This window comes from Toxoplasma gondii, chromosome VIII (genome assembly GCF_000006565.2).
Source record: "Toxoplasma gondii ME49 chromosome VIII, whole genome shotgun sequence".
NCBI classification, from domain to species: Eukaryota; Apicomplexa; class Conoidasida; order Eucoccidiorida; family Sarcocystidae; genus Toxoplasma; species Toxoplasma gondii.
In genome coordinates this window covers 4187070-4202182 of record NC_031476.1, presented here as the reverse complement: position 1 = coordinate 4202182, position 15113 = coordinate 4187070, and the positions used below count along the sequence as shown (strand labels likewise).

Below are 15113 nucleotides of genomic sequence, written 5' to 3'. Positions count from 1 at the left end.
CACACATGCCGCAAGGTTCACCTTTCTCCAGTTCCCTGCAACAGTGCAAAAGACACCCCGCCACAGACGTCGCACTGGAGCCCAACGGCGTTCGTTTGACAGTGCTTCTGCCCTTGAAGAAATAAAAAAAAAGAGTCTTTTATGATCCTGTTGAACAGAGAGGTCGGTTCAATCTCGTGCAGCACAGGCTCCACACAATACGAGGACAGGAGTGCTCTGTAGCTCGCAACAAAGGCCGTTGGCAAGTTGAAATTCTACAAGATCTCTGGTCATGCGACGGAGAGTTCGACCCGTGTAAACGCCCCCATTGACGCCCGCTGTATTCTTTTATAAAAGAGTAAAAACTGTCAAAGGAGACTTTCCAGAGACTGGAAAGCGTGGCGACCGAAAATATTTGTAGTCCCCGATTTGCATCCCAAGCAGGCACACCTAGCACAAAGATGAATCATGCCATCTGCTAACTATCCGCTGCCTCTCAGCCCAAAACTCGAGCAGCCTCCAGACTGGTCTCCACCTTTACTTCCTCACAGGAGAGAGCTTCGTCACTGCCTTCCTTCTCTTGTGCGAAATCTTCTGGATTTCCGTCAGTCTGAGGACGCAGGTGGAAATGGGGGAACTGGAGAGGGTGGGCGGTGACCAAGAGCAAAAGACGCAGAAGAGAAGAAAGAAACCGTGCCGCATATTCGAGAGAAGCAACGCCACCAACTTCATGCATAAAGGGCCGATAAGCGACCTTGATGAGAAGAACTTGAAGCTCGGAAGCCAGGACCCTTGCTTCCCAGCAGGGACGGGTGCGATCGAGCGATGAAGTGAGAGCGGTGTCTTCGTCCGCATACACTTTGAAAAAGAGAGACACAGAGAGGCAATCCCCGCGTTCCTCGTCTTCGCAAGGTCCCTCGGCCCGCTGGGTATTGTTGGGAGAGTGAACAGGTCCGCCTTCGCTAGCAGTAGACATGTCGACGGGGAGCTTCAGCGTGAGAGGCGCTGTCGGCAGTTCGCAGTGGAGCAGAAGTATGCATGCCCACTGAAGAGCGATCGACAGAAGGTGGATTTCCGCGACTTCGGGTGCTGACACTGGAGGTGGACGTTGTTTCCTTCTCTCGTCTTTCTCGCATTCTCCACGTTCCGCGGCGTCGAGAGGCACAGCCGTCCCCCCAGAGGGAGAAGGACTTGTTTCCGAACTGCATGAAGAGACTCGCAACTTGACTGCGGCTTCGAAGCTCTCGAGCGCCGCGACAACGCCGGCCCCTGTGTTTTCGCTAGCTCGGTGGCTAGCCGCCGGTGTCTCGAAGTCCCCACACCCTTCCGGGGAGGCCGCCCGGAACTCGCGCCACTTGGAGAGAAAACGGTGGAGACTGCGGGGGGAGACGGCCGGGAGCTGGCGCTGGGGGCGGCTGTTTCCATCGAGTCGGAACCGCGAGCTCTCTTGGCCTTGGCTAGCTAGGCATCCAGCTAGGCACCACCCCCCGCCGGCGAGGCAAGCCAGAAGCCACTGGGCAACAAAGACTGCTTGGTGACCCTGGAGACTTTGCCGGACAAGCGCAGTCACCTTGTCCTTCCCCGAATTCTCTTTTTTAGACGGGAACTCGTTGAGAAGCGGCGCGAAGGAAGTTAGCCGAAGCAATTCATCGAGAAGGATTGCACCTTCCTTCTCTTCGTGCCCTGTCTGTTCGCCAGATGCACATCGGTAAAGAGTTTCATCATGCCTCCTCCCGTCTCGGAGGCCAAGAGACGAGAAGGAAGATGAAACAGAGACATCACTTCGAAGAGCGGACGAGGGAGAGTCGGCCGCGGCATCCACCACCTTGGGGACGATTGGAGAGGATCGAGCCGACAAAGGAACCTCAGAACAAGAGAGAATGCGACAAGCCTGCAAGAAAAGGAATCAGACAATAGCAGTGAGACAACAAACGAACAAATGAAGATGGAAGAAAACCATCAGAAAATGCGCTACCCCCAAGGAGAGCTCACACGTGGATAAAAAAGAACACAACACAGGGTGATATGCAAATAGATTTATGCATAGGAGACGCAGGAACTCGCACTTACATAGATGCATAGATTTTTTTACACGACTCTAGATTTACGTAGCTATGTGCGTTTCTACAAAAGAACATATGCTTTTCAAGTTAAGGAAGACCTCCTCGCTTCGTGGATGCGTTTAGACAAGCACGGCTACTTGAATATGAGATACATGAGAAAAAGGAAATCCTCTTGCTCTGTTTGACCCTCGACTCACAGATGCGAAGAACTGGGGACCGGCCGTTGCTAAGGTTGCTGCAGCGCGTAGATGGAGAGGAAGAAGAGTCTCAACTAGAGCTGTGTCTGAAACATGTTCGAGCCCAGACGAAAAGTCACGACAAGACCGCTTCGTCCATAGGTCTCTCCCCGCTTCTAGAGGCTCGCATGGCTGCTCTTCCTCGCCAGGTCTTGCGAGCACCGAGAATCGCGAAAGGAGCAGTTTTCGACACAGAGGAAACCGCCCGTCGAGGACGTCACGCATGAGAGACACCCTTCGCGCTGCCGTCTTACACCTCGCACTCCCCGAACGTTCGTCTTCGGGATGAACGCTTCTCTCTTCTTCCCTGGCTTCTTTCTCTCTCTCTGCGTCGTTGCCAAAGTCACAAGTCTTCCGCTGCTCCGCCCTTCGCACAGCGCCGCTTTCGTCTCGCTCTTGCAAGAGATCTGAGACACCCACTCGAGCGCACCAGAGAGCATGCAGAAGCAGAAGAACTCTCTCCTTTTCGATCTCCAAGTCTCCTTTCTGCTCTCGGTTCCTTTCTTCTCGACTCTCCAGGCTCGCGCCTCTCTCGCTGCCTACGCTTTCTCCCCTCCTTCCCTCCCGGCGTCCGGGATCTGCCACCCGAGGGCCAGGCTCCGGTGGACATACACCTGGCTCGAGGAGGATCGCCGCGGCGAGGAGGCGCTCTCTGGCCGCGACGGCCAAGAGAGCAGCCGCGAGGAGTTGACGTTTTTCGAGGAGGCGTTCTGTCCAGTGAAGAAGAATCGCATCGCATGCAGCCTCGGAACTTCTCTCTTCAATGGAAAACGCTCTGGCGTCTCTGGAGACGGCTCCCCGCGGGGACGGCCCCGCGACAGGTCGACTGAGATCTTCGGTCACGACGGCTTCCTCCAAGGCGTAAAGGCGAGAAAGCAGCAAGGCATGGCCAAACAGGCGACACCGCCGCAATGCAGAAATGGCCTCCTCCGTCTCGCCGACACTCAGGAGGAGAGCACAACATTCATGAACCGCACCATTGGCGTTTTCCCTGCAGGAGAAAAAAGAGAAGATGCCGGTATCGCACTGACGATACCACGCCTAAAACGGTTGTGCCAATGAGCATCGCTAGGCCGCTGCCGACTTGATACATTCAGACGCACTACCCGATCGCAAGCAATACTTCTATTTCGCGAAAGACGACTCCAGCTGATCCGATCTAATTGTCAAGGAGACGACCCTTTCGTAAGATGCCAGGAGCACAACACAAGTCAGTTCGAGAGCACAGCAGCTTGCGTTGCTCTGGAAGAAAAAACCAACTCACCTCGCTTCAGCACTGGCGCAGGCGTCCTGCGAGGCTGCGCGGTCTCCTGCCAGGAGACGTTCCGCTGCCAAGAGTCTGTGCTGCACAAAACTGGAAACGAGGACTTTCCACCTCTGCTGCGCCTCCGAATTCTCGCCGAAAAGCGTCGAACTCCCGAGGGCTAGCCAAAGACACTCCGAAGGCGTCGGCGCCAACGAAGCGTCCGCCGAGAAAGATGAGGACGGAGAGGAGCAAGGCGCCACTGAAGACGTTGCGCAAGAAGGCTCTTGATTTTCAGAAGAACGCCGTTGCTCCGCAGACGGACGGACCATCCACGGCAGCCGCCCCCCCCAGAGGAGAGCTCGGTGAACAGCGGAGCTCGCGTCTGCCCGCTGGCGGTGGTGATTTTGTTCACACACAGCGTGCCAGAGAAGAAAGAGACGCGACCAAGAAGCGCCCGCGTCTCCCGCCGACGGTTGTCGAGCGAGCGCAGCGAATACGGACGAAACCAGCAGCTGGCGAGCTGTGGGGACACCGCGCTGTCCATCCACCTGGAGGAGCGAAGGATGCGGGGGATGATCCCTCGACAAAGCAGACGAGAACTGGGGAGAAGCTGAAGGGGGCGAGGAAGCCACAGAAGGCGCGCATGCAGACAAGGGAGCCGACGAAGAAGAAAGAGAAGACTGGACATGGCAGAGAAGGGAAGAGAGAGCAGACATATGTGCATTGGAGAGAAGGGATGGCAGACACGAAGGTCCGAGAAAGAAGTAGAGCAGAGCGAGGAGAGGCGTCTCCGGTTCAGCGAGGCCCACACCAACCGGTCTTTCTTCTATCTTCTTCTCTTCTCTAACGCTCCCTTTTTCCTTTGGCGGAGATCTCTGTTCTTCGGTTCCCCCTCGCGAGGCGCCACTCTGCGCTGCATGGGGCGCCGTCAGCAGGACGAAGACTGTGAAGAGCGAGAGAAGGAGAGGTCGCGAAAAAGAAGAAAGATCCAAGAAAAAAGGAAGCAACCCACCCTCGCTGGCGCCCGCTGCCGCTGCCCGAGGCTGCTGGCGAGAGCCTCTGTCAGGTTGTGGAAAATCACACTCAGAGGTTGCTCGCTTCTCGCCGTCCTTCTCGTCACATCTCCCCCAGGAAGCCGAAGGAGAAGAAGAGGAAGAAGCGGAGGAAGCAGAAAGATGAGAAGAAGAGGAAGAAGCGGAGGAAGCCGAAGGAGAAGAAGAGGAAGAAGCGGAGGAAGCAGAAGGAGAAGAAGCAGAGGAAGAAGCGGAGGAAGCAGAAGGAGAAGCAGAGGAAGAAGCGGAGGAAGCAGAAGGAGAAGAAGCAGAGGAAGAAGCGGAGGAAGCAGAAGGAGAAGAAGCAGAGGAAGAAGCGGAGGAAGCAGAAGGAGAAGAAGCAGAGGAAGACCTACATGCGGGAGAAGGTGGAAAGGCAGGGAGGGCCAGGGGGTCCCAGACGAAGACGCTTTGTTCGACTCCACCTGCAGCGAATGAGGAAAGAAGGATAAACGGAGTTGGGAAAGACGAAGTAAGAAAACGAGAGGACGGCATGAACCCAGTGGAAACGCGGAACGTTCTGCGACATCCAGGAGACAAGGAAGGGCGGCGCGGGTGTATGGAAGTTTTGGCAAGAAAGAACAATCTCGAGAAAAGTGAAAAAACCTTCGTGTACACCTTTTACTTTCGAGCTGCGCAACGAGAAAAGCATGCAGGTGGAGGTGCGTTTTATGAGGTAGGAGTACGAAGAAGATACCCCACTATAACAGTGACACCCCAGAAAGAGTTTCCTCTCAGAGAGGGAGACGATTTCCACTGCGGCGGTCGCGCTGATCGTTCTGGCGGCTTGGCGCCGTTAACAGCAGTGAGAACAGGAATCCCTCTACTCTGCATGCATACCTTACGGGCGTTCCACATTTAACAGATAGAGTGAAACGTAGGGACGGCGAATCCGCGAGGAGAACGACCCCAGAAGAGACTCATCGCAAGGGAGCGAAGGAAAATCGAGGAAAGAAAAAACCTTTGGGAAGGCGAAGCATACGCGGCCCAGGAGGAAACAATGCGAGGCCGAGACGAAGACAAACAACAAGCGAGGAGAGAAAAACATGCAACTCGAAGAACTGCAGCCTACCTATGATCAATTTAAGTCTTGGAGGAATGGGCTGTTCATGCCAACAGCATGAAAGAAGAGCACCACCTTGGTCAAGCCCCCGGCTTTTCCCTTCCTTCTTTCCGTTGCCGCCTTCCTTCTTCTTCTTCTCCTCCTTCTCTTTCTCTGCCTCTGCGTTCCTCTCGTTCCTCTCGTTCCTCTCGTCTTCGGTCTTCTCTTCCTTCTTCGCTTGCTCTCCCCCGAGCTTCTTCTCGTTCTCGTTCTCCTCCGCTTCGGTCTTCTTCACCGTGTCGCGTCCGATCTCCGTCGTTTCGGCTTCCCCTTTCTTTTGAGTTTTGCCTTCGTTCTTCGCCTCACGTTTCTCGGCGCCTTGGCCCTGAGAGATCGCAGCGCATGCAGCTCGGTCAAGTCTCCCCACGAGGCACACTCGCAGACCACTGCCACGCGACACAACTTTCTCCTCTTCTTCTCTCCTTCCATTTCCTTCCGTTCGTCCTTTTCTCTCTTCTTTAGATCCACCGCCTTCTGCTTGTTCGCTGTGTAAGCCTCCCCGGTTGTTTAGCGTTGTCGCCTCGTTGGCGTCTTTCTCTGGGAGTCCACGCGCTGTCTCGCCTGCTCCAAGCTGCTCCTGCGGCCCCGCGTCGTTCTGTCGTTCGAAGGTGCATGCGGGTGCGATCACGAAGACCTCTGCAACTCCAGACGCGAAGATGGCTCCGAGGAGAATTTCCACGAGGAACTTTGTCGACTGTCGCTCGCCTTTTGTCTCCTTTTGCTCCACCCAGCGGGTGCCGAAGGAGACATCCGTCGCTCGTCCTTTCCCCCCACGAACTGCATGCACCCGCGGGGCCTCATCGCAGCATCCGAGGCGCCCTCCCGGCTTCTCGCCGGACGGAATTTGAACCCACAGAGAGGCCGGAGAGAACGAGAGCGAGAGCTCTGCAAACGGGCAAGAGGAAGGAAACGAACAAGGAGAAGAGAGAGAGAAAGCAGCGGTTCCTAGCGACGTGGAAGACGGCCCCAGAGGTCCCGAGGAAGGAGGCGATGCAGAAGAAGAAGACGGCGAAGAAGAAGATGAAGAGTGAGAAGAGGAAAGGGGAGGACATTTCGGATCGCGTACACTTTCAGGACTGGAGACGGAGAGAAGAGATTCTCTAGTCGTTTCGTTTTGGAGAGCGGAAGCAGGAACAGTGGCAGAATGGCGCTCTGAGGCTTCGCCAAAGACGAGAGCCTCGAAGAGCAGAGGCCAGGCACCGACCCACAAGGCCCCGGTGGCGTCTCCGATAGCGAGCAACTGCATGCAAGGCGGAAACAACTTCCCTGACGAGGGCAAAGGAAACGGACAAAAGAACTGACTACCGAGTCCTAAGTCGCCTGCTTCGGCCTTCGCCATCACCTGTGCTCGCTCCCATGTTTCTCCCGGTTTGCCCTCAACATGCCCCCTGAGCTCCGCCCTCGCGAGTCGCTCCTGTCTTCTCTGCGCGCATGCAACGCACCACTGAGGCGCCGTCGAGGAGGCGCAAGTTGCGACCGCCTTCAGAGGCAGCGCCACGGAGCCGAGGGGGAGAAAGGCGACAGGCGAGAGGCCGCCGGACCTCGACCCAGGAGAAGAGGGAGAAGAGACACTCGAGGAAGCGAGATCCGAAGGAGAGAAGAGATGTGCAGAGGAAGTCGCTTGCGAAAACAAAGTATGAGAAGCGAGAGGAAGAAGAAAAAGAAGATCACATGCTGCGTCGGAGTTCACCGTTGGTTCGCCAGACCTCGCCGCTGAGGTTTCTTGAAGACCCGTTCCGCGTTCCCGCACAAGGCAAACCAGGTCCCAGCACCCGCCAGTTTCAGCCTCCCCTTCATTTCCGCTTTTGGCTCCGTGGATGCCTCTAATGATTTCGTTGATTTGACCAGAGCTTTGTATTTGCTCTTCTCTGTTGCTGTCTCGATCGACATCCTTGTTCTCGACCCTGTGGCTCCGAGACGAAGTCCCGCGACAGGACGCGGCGATCAAGGCCTGAACCACAGCAGTTGATACTGAGGACAGCACGAACGGAAGCCCCTCGAGTTCCTGTTTTTTCTTGTTTCTCTTCGCCAGTTCAAGTTTCATCTTCTCTTTCTTCTTTTCCAGTTCAACGCCCTTGTTGTCTTTGTTTCCTTCCACTTCGAGAGTCGTCTTGTCTCTGCTTTCTTCCCCCTCTTCTGTATCTTCTTTGTCTCCATTTGAACAGGCGCCGCAAGGTGTCTCCAGCGCTGGCGAGTGAGTCCTCGACGGAGCATCCTCCCCGTCCTGTTGACCCGAAGACCCTGCGCCGGAGCCTTCTGCCTCTGAGAGTGGAGGTTTGTTTTTCGCTTCTTCTTCTCCTCCTCCGTTTGCATAGGCCCCCGAGCCTTCTCCGGAGCGAGGCGAACTGACAGGCTTCACGGAGCACACTGAGGCAGACACCGCGCTCAGATTCGCGTTCTTCTTCGCTAGGAGATACTCCGGCAGAGGACTCGTCACCTGCAAGGCCCCGGCCTCGGTGCCGTAAAGGAGACACCAGACAGCGAAGGGGTTTCCTTTGTCTCTCGTCGTGTCTTTCACTCTTCCTTTCTCGCGTTTCGCGCTCCTTGAATCTCGCAAAACCTCCAACTGTCGTCCTCCGCCCTCACCTTTGCTTTCGACTGCTTCTCGCCTCTCTCCTCGATCTCCTGTGTCTCCTCTATCTCCTGTGTCTCCTCTATCTCCCTTGTCGCCTGGGTCTCTACACCCAGGTTGTTCTGCGTCGCCTGTATCTCTGTCCCTGAAGCGCCATGGAAGAAGCAGCGACTCGATTGCCTCTTCGGATGGGCACCGGAGCCAGTGGAGACGGGTGACTTTGCCGGGAAGAGGAGCTTTGGAGAGGAGAACGACTTGCGACGACGTCGCAGGAGAGGCCAGCGGAAGAGCCGCAGACGAGCCCTCTAGCCCCGAGAGAAAGCCGAGACCAATGCTGCCGTCTGCGAGGCCAAACGCAAAGACTTCGGGAACTGTGGGGTGCCAGGTCACCCGCTCGACGGAGGCCAAAAGGCCCCGCCAGAGCGACAGCGACGAGAAGGCCTGGCTTCCAAGCGCCGCTTCGCCCCGTCTGTTCATCGCCGCGAGAAGCGCCTCCTTTGCTCGCGTCTGCTTGGTCTCTGCCCCAGGGGTGTGGGTGAGGCAGGAAGCTGAGGCGCGCAGGGTGCCTGCGTCAGGACTGGCGGTTCTTCCACTGCACTCCCGTCGGGGGCCTTCTTCTGGGGCGGAGGTCCGCTGGCAGGGCGCCGGCGGCGCGCGAGACAGAGGCAGTGACGCACAGCGAGGCGACCGCGGCATCCCGCGGTCCGGCTTCTCCTGTCGCAGAAGTTGGAGGAGATCGACTACACGGACTGTGGCATCTCCGCATCCCACAAGAAGATGCGAAGAAGGCGAAACAGACAGAGAATTCACCCACCCGCCGAGAGTGTGCAGGTGCCAGAGGACGCGGGTCTCGCCTCCTTTGAGGGGAGCGTGCACGGTCGCTCGCGGCCGCGGCTTCTCCGTCGTCAGCGCCTCTTGCGACCGCCAGGAAGGCGCTTCCGCGGGCGGCCTTTCTGTCGCCTCTCGGCTCTGGAGAGAGGACTCTGAACGCGACTGGGGGAGACAGGGGGACAGAGACAAGTCAAGGAGAGACAAGCGGCGATCCATTGACGAAGTGAAAAGGAGAACATGGGCGGTGGGGGGCCGGGGAGACAGCGGAGGGGCGAGGCCAGAAGCGAGGGGCGAGGGGCCTTCATGGCGAGACCAAAAGCCAAATCCCCCAATGGAGAAAACGGGACGCGTGTGGGGTTGCGTCAACATGACCGGCGGGAGAAACGCCGAGGCGCTCGTCTCCGTTTTCTCTTTCTTCTCCTTCTTCCGCGTCGCGCGTTTCTTTTGCTCCTTCGCTGCGTTCGTCGCGCCTGCGGCCTCGGTCTGCGGGCCCTCCTCAGCCTCAGGGCCAGGCGCCGCAGACGGAACCTGCAACGCAGGCGGCTCTTGCGGAGGCGAGGACGCGGAGGAAACGGCAAGACTCGCAGACGAGCTCGGAGAAGGCGCTGAGGAGAGAGAAGGAGAAGTGAAGGAAACCAAGGACGCAGGAGAGGGAGCGAGAGCAGATGCAGAAGACTGCGACGGATTGGACTGAGGGAGCAGAGGCGACACCCGCCAGAGATACACACGCCCTGCGGAAGTTCCAAAGAAGACGTAAGCCGGCATAATCGGCTGCCAATGCATGCAGAGCCAGCGCCGCTCCGCAGAACCACCTGGACGCTCTCCCTTCTCCCTTCCTTTCCCTTTACTTTTCCTCTGAGTCCCCGGAGAAGACGAGGAAGAAGACGCGGAAGAAGACGCGGAAGACGCGGAAGAAGACGCGGAAGAAGACGAGAAAGAAGACGCGGAAGACGCGGAAGAAGACGCGGAAGAAGAAGAGAAATCTCCAGGAGAGAAAGGCATGTTGGTTGGTGAGGGAGAGCAAAGGGGGAGGACTTGTTTGTGGGGATCGTCGACGAAGAACGCATGCAGCAGCGCGGGCCGCTCTCCTGCCAGGTCCCAGAAAGACACTTGGCCATCCCGGCTCCCAGCGAGGAGACAGAGGCGAGACGCGCTGTGTGGAGACCCGTCTGCGGCGAGCGAAGACAGAGCCGACTCCGAGGAGGAGGCGACAGGAGGAAACAGAAAGGCGAGAGCACAGATCTCGTCGGAATGATGCTGGAAGCATTGCAGGACTTGCTCTTCAAAGAGGTTGACAAGCAAGACAGTTCCTGTCGCGTATCCGACGGCGACGAGGGGCGCCCGCAGACAGCGGTGCTCCGCGTCGACTCTCTGGGGATGAGAAAAAGCCGATGCAGGCTGTGAAGACGATGGACCGTCAGGTCCATCGTCTTCACAGCCAGCGTGTGTCTTCTCCGGCGCAGCGAGGGAGTCCAAACTTCCTTGTTTGTCTCCAGTGTGGGCCTGAGCTTCGCCAGCCAGTAAGCATTCTGCGGCCTCGCGACTGGGCTGCACAAGCGCGAGCGCGGAGACAGCTCGGCCGGGGAGAGGACTGAAGCCAAGCGTTGTTGTGGTTGTATGTCGTCGCTGTGGCTCTTCACGAGAGTCTGCAGGCCTCCGGAAGATCTGCGGAGAGAGACACCAAAGAATGACACGGCCGCGTTTGTCGCCTGTTACACAGAATCCTCCAAGCTCTGTCTCTGTCTCCTGGCCATCCCTCTGCGTCTCCCTGAGGCTGTCCCCTGCTGCCTGCTCGCCTTCTTCGCCTTCGCCTCGTTGCGCGTCTTCCGGTGCTCCCTCGCCGGACCCTCGGCGCCTGGCCGCAGCCGTCCGGCGCGGCGCGAGGCCTTCTCGTGGAGAGCCGGTCCACACGGCGAGAGCGGCGACGTCGTCTTTGTGGGAGCGGTGAATGGCGACCTGAGAAATCATTTTTCCTCCCGGAGAAGAGGGCAGCGCCCGACGTTCAGCTTCGCACGCGGCGCCAGGTCTCGAGTCTGCAGGTGCCTCCGGTTCTGCCGAGAAGAGCGAGGCCAGTGCCGCCTCGACGCGCCAGAGGCGTACGGAACGGTCATGGTGATACGAAACGAAGAACGGCGAGAAGGGAGAGACAACTGCGGCAGGGTCCCAGATGTCTCCGTCTCGAGGGGTGGCGGCTGCGATGCCGCAACAGAGAGCGTGAGAGCGACAGGTTGGCTGCTGCTCCTCTCCGGAGTCTGACGCCGTTCGCGCGGTCGCGAGCGTCGCGTCTGGCGCTTCGCTCTTCGACTGCGACCTCGGCGAGTCTCCTCGGACTGCACTGCCGGCAGACGCAGGCTGCGAGGAGCGGAAGAGCGGAAGAAGCGAGGCCGGGGAGAGAAGCCAGGAGACTCCCACAGGCCGCGCGAAGAGGCCACAGTCGATGAAGGAAACAGGGCATGCAGACACGAGGTCGAAGAGAAAAATCGCGGACTTGGAACACAGGAGCGCCACCGTCGTTTGCGGATGGACAGACAGCACAGCTGCCGCAAACCAATTCGGAGACGCCGGCAACAGAGACAACAGAGAAGGACAGGGAGACAGAGCAGGCAGATCAGCAGAAAGCGACGAGGAGGCCGAGCAAGGAGGGAATACAACGCAGGGAGAAGGAGAAGAAGCGAGAGAAGGAGAAGAAGAGGAGGCAGACGAGGAAGAACAAATGTTTGAAGGAGATGAGGTGGACTGAGAGGAGCGGACGTCTGTGCTGGACGCCAGGCAGGCTGGGAGAGAACGCTCAGGAAGAAAGGCTTGACTTTGACCTGTCCCCCAAGACGCACTCGCGTCCTGAGAATCTCCTGGTGTCGCCATTTTCCGAAGGGTAAAGAGTCGAGAATTCACTGTTCTTCGAGTTTCAGACACGATGGCGTCTCTGCTTGCACCTCCGAGACGGAGGCCTCTGTTTTCCTCCCTTTCTGGTCGCGCAAGATGTCGCAGTCGGAACAGAAACTCTTCGGCCGTTCCGGCGCTGCTGTCTACTCTGCCTTTGTGGGGTCTCGGCGTTTCCAATTCCAACTGGGGAGTCGACAGAGACGAGGAAAACGGAGGACAAAGAAGGCATATCTTCAAGGTTCTTCGCATGCATATCTGCAGAGGATTGAAAAAAAGAAATTGTCAAGAGGCAACATGTCCTCGTTGACCTTCTCTTTGCTTGCAGCCTTCTTCGCCGTCGCTCTCTCTCCGTGGTGAACCGCACAACGCAGGTTTTTTTCGGAGGAAAAATGCCTTCTCCTCGAGTTTTACACCAGACTGTTTGCGTTCTTCTTTCAGGTCCAAAGTTGTTCTCTGCTTCCTTCACAGCTCACTTCGAAAGAAAAGCGTTTTCCTCGCCGGCAATCGACAGCGCCCAGTCGCATCTGCGCATGCACCAGATGTCACGGTGTCCGACCACCGGCCTCGTTTCCTCTTCTAACCTGGATTTTTTTCTGTGACCAAGGGATTTCGGTGGAGAAAACAAGAACTAGTCAAAGCTGAAGAATGTCGAGAAGTCACTGTTGGGACTCTGCTCCTTCTCCTTTCCTCAGATGCACAGACGCGGGAGCTGCATGCGCGTCCGTCGTGTCTCTCCGGTGTCTCCAAGCGGCAACGAACGAGCAGACAGGGTAGAGAGACTTCTGTTTTCTTCTCCATTTTCACTCCTCTCGCTTTTTGTACGTTCGCCTCGAGGGATCGCGCTCCTCTTTCCTCACATTTTTCTCGTCTTCAAGCCCCCCCTTCCCTTTGCCTCAGAGTTGTTCACCCTCAGTCGTTCGATGGTATGTCGGCTTTAGACTAGGATCTGAGAAGGCGTCTTCTCTCTGTGTAGCTCCGCATCCGTCTTCCCAAACCTTTTGCATACACAGACATGTACAAATGTAAGCATATATGCGCATGGCTGAGTGTGCATGCATGCAGCGTGACTGAGGGTCGCAGTCAGATCCGCTCTCTGAGAGGATCTCCGAGTCGGACGGAGACGAGACGAGACCGTCGGAAGTTACTTTTTCTTTCCTGCATCGCGGCGGCTGCGCCAAGAGCCTCAGGCAATACACTGTGGATTCTCTGTGCGTACACTGGAGAGGCTGTTTAAAAAACGACAGGTCGAAAACCACTGCGCATGTTTGCTGGCTTCAAACCTCCCTCTGAGAGACACAAGGAAACGTTATGAGGAAGGAAGGAGACGATGAGGAGGTTTTTGCGTCCCTGTGCGGTTGACATCCGTAGGGGGATTGGTTGGACAATGGAATCTCTCCACTAAGTACTAGGTTGATGGCTCTAATGCCCGAGAGACTCTCGCCCCCGACTCCTTCCAAGCGTTGGCCTCTCCTCCTCTCTTGCCGGTGTCCTATACCGCTTCTGCCTCAGTCAAGACTGACGTACGCTGAAATTCCCTCAGATAATATAAACATATAAAAGTATATACATATATACATATATATGTAGATGTCCATGTTCATTTATAATGTATATATTCATTTAGATTAACGTTAATTCCTTTATGAGGTTCTGTATGGAAGAGCATATTTGTCTCGCGCTCCTTCTCTCTGGACTGTTTTTGGGATGTCTGTCCTATTACACGAAGTTTTCTTTCTTTCTAGACACTCGTTCTTCCCTTCCACGTTAACGCCTCGTTTCGGCCCTGGGGAAGCAGCGCGGAACATCCGTTGCAGAGATCCGCGAGGCTCTGCAGGAAGCAGAAATATGGCCTCGGACTCGGCTTTGTCGCTGATCTTCTACGCATGCACAGGTGCGACACAAGAGATTTGCTTGGTTTCTAGAGAGCCCTCTGCCCTTGTCATAAGACCCTCCGAGAAGGAACTTCGACCTGCGTTTCAGTGTAAGCAGTGTGCACTTGAAATCCGACGTTTAGTTCATTCAAGCCGAGAAAACAGTCGTAATAAATTGGTGCCGAATCGAAAAAACGCAATTCGCTTAGTACGCCTCACGCAGCGTTGGCTCGGTCACCCTGCATGTGGCGTCTCACACTCTCACTCAGATACACGTTCAACGGCTTTCGCGCCTTGTTTTCTCTTTCAACCGATGCCTGACTTCGTTGGCACTCCCTCTTGTTTGTGAAGTAGCGTTGGAAAGAAGTCAGCGAAAGCAGTTCTTGCATCCTTGAGCTGTCTGGCGAGTACCGGTTTCGAGGGCAGCTACAGGTTTACATAGGCCAAAGGGCAGCGCTAAAAGAATTCAAGGCTCTTCGAGATCCATGCTTGCCGCTGCGAGGCGGTCCGGAACCTACATACCGCTCGGCTCTCTGATCTCTTCGAACTGAAAAGGAACCATTTTAGGATCTGAACCATCTTTCTACTCAAAAAAGATGGAGAAAAGGGCAGGTAAGAAAAAGCGCTTCTGCCAACGCTGCAAAATCCACGGTTTCGAGCCATTTTCGAGTTTTGCAAAGGGCTCCCCTTCCGTTCGTCTCTTCTCCCGACTTCTTCGTCAGAAAGAAACTCATTTCTCCACACTCAAAAACGAACGTGACTTCTTTGCAGATGTGTGGATCTGGCAGAGACGGAAGGAGCGGCTCTCCTCGGCTCTGAATCTCTTCCCTGTAGCCTCGGAATCTTTGTCGCTGGTGCGGATTTCGCCAGCGTGGAAGAGGTTGTCTGGAATGCTCAGGCTGCAGAAAGTGCAACTCCACTTCCTCTGTGTCTGAGAGAGAATCTCACGTCCGACACTACACTGGGGACTGGACGCAGGACGTTGTGGTTTTTTGGCAGACTTTGAATGGACTGGACATGATGGTGAAGAGTGGAGGCTTGGTGAAAGCGCCTCGTCCCCTCTGAAGGGTATCAGACGTCTCTTTCCTGTCGAACATTCACCGGTGGACGTCACACACCCTTCTGTTCGTTTTTTGTCAGGCCATTCCGCGTCTGCCTGACTTCTTCCTGCCCCGGTGGATACGGCTGGCTCCTGCTGCCTCGATACACGGCGTCTGTTTTGCGCTTGTCGCCGAGACAGCGAGTAGCGTTGCCAGTTTTCTTCTTGGAGTTTTTCTC

The 15113-nt window shown here is 56.4% G+C and overlaps 1 protein-coding gene across 1 annotated transcript; it reads right to left on the bottom strand.

Moving 5' to 3' along the window:
- Positions 1-475: 475 nt before the first annotated feature.
- On the bottom strand, positions 476-11943 carry TGME49_272040 (WD domain, G-beta repeat-containing protein; the record flags this gene model as incomplete). The annotated part of the gene is made up of 4 exons (XM_018781644.1): positions 476-1870; positions 2240-3269; positions 3543-5001; positions 5649-11943. 4 exons carry the CDS (start codon positions 11941-11943, stop codon positions 476-478), a joined length of 10179 nt encoding a protein of 3392 aa, XP_018636680.1.
- Positions 11944-15113: the final 3170 nt, after the last annotated feature.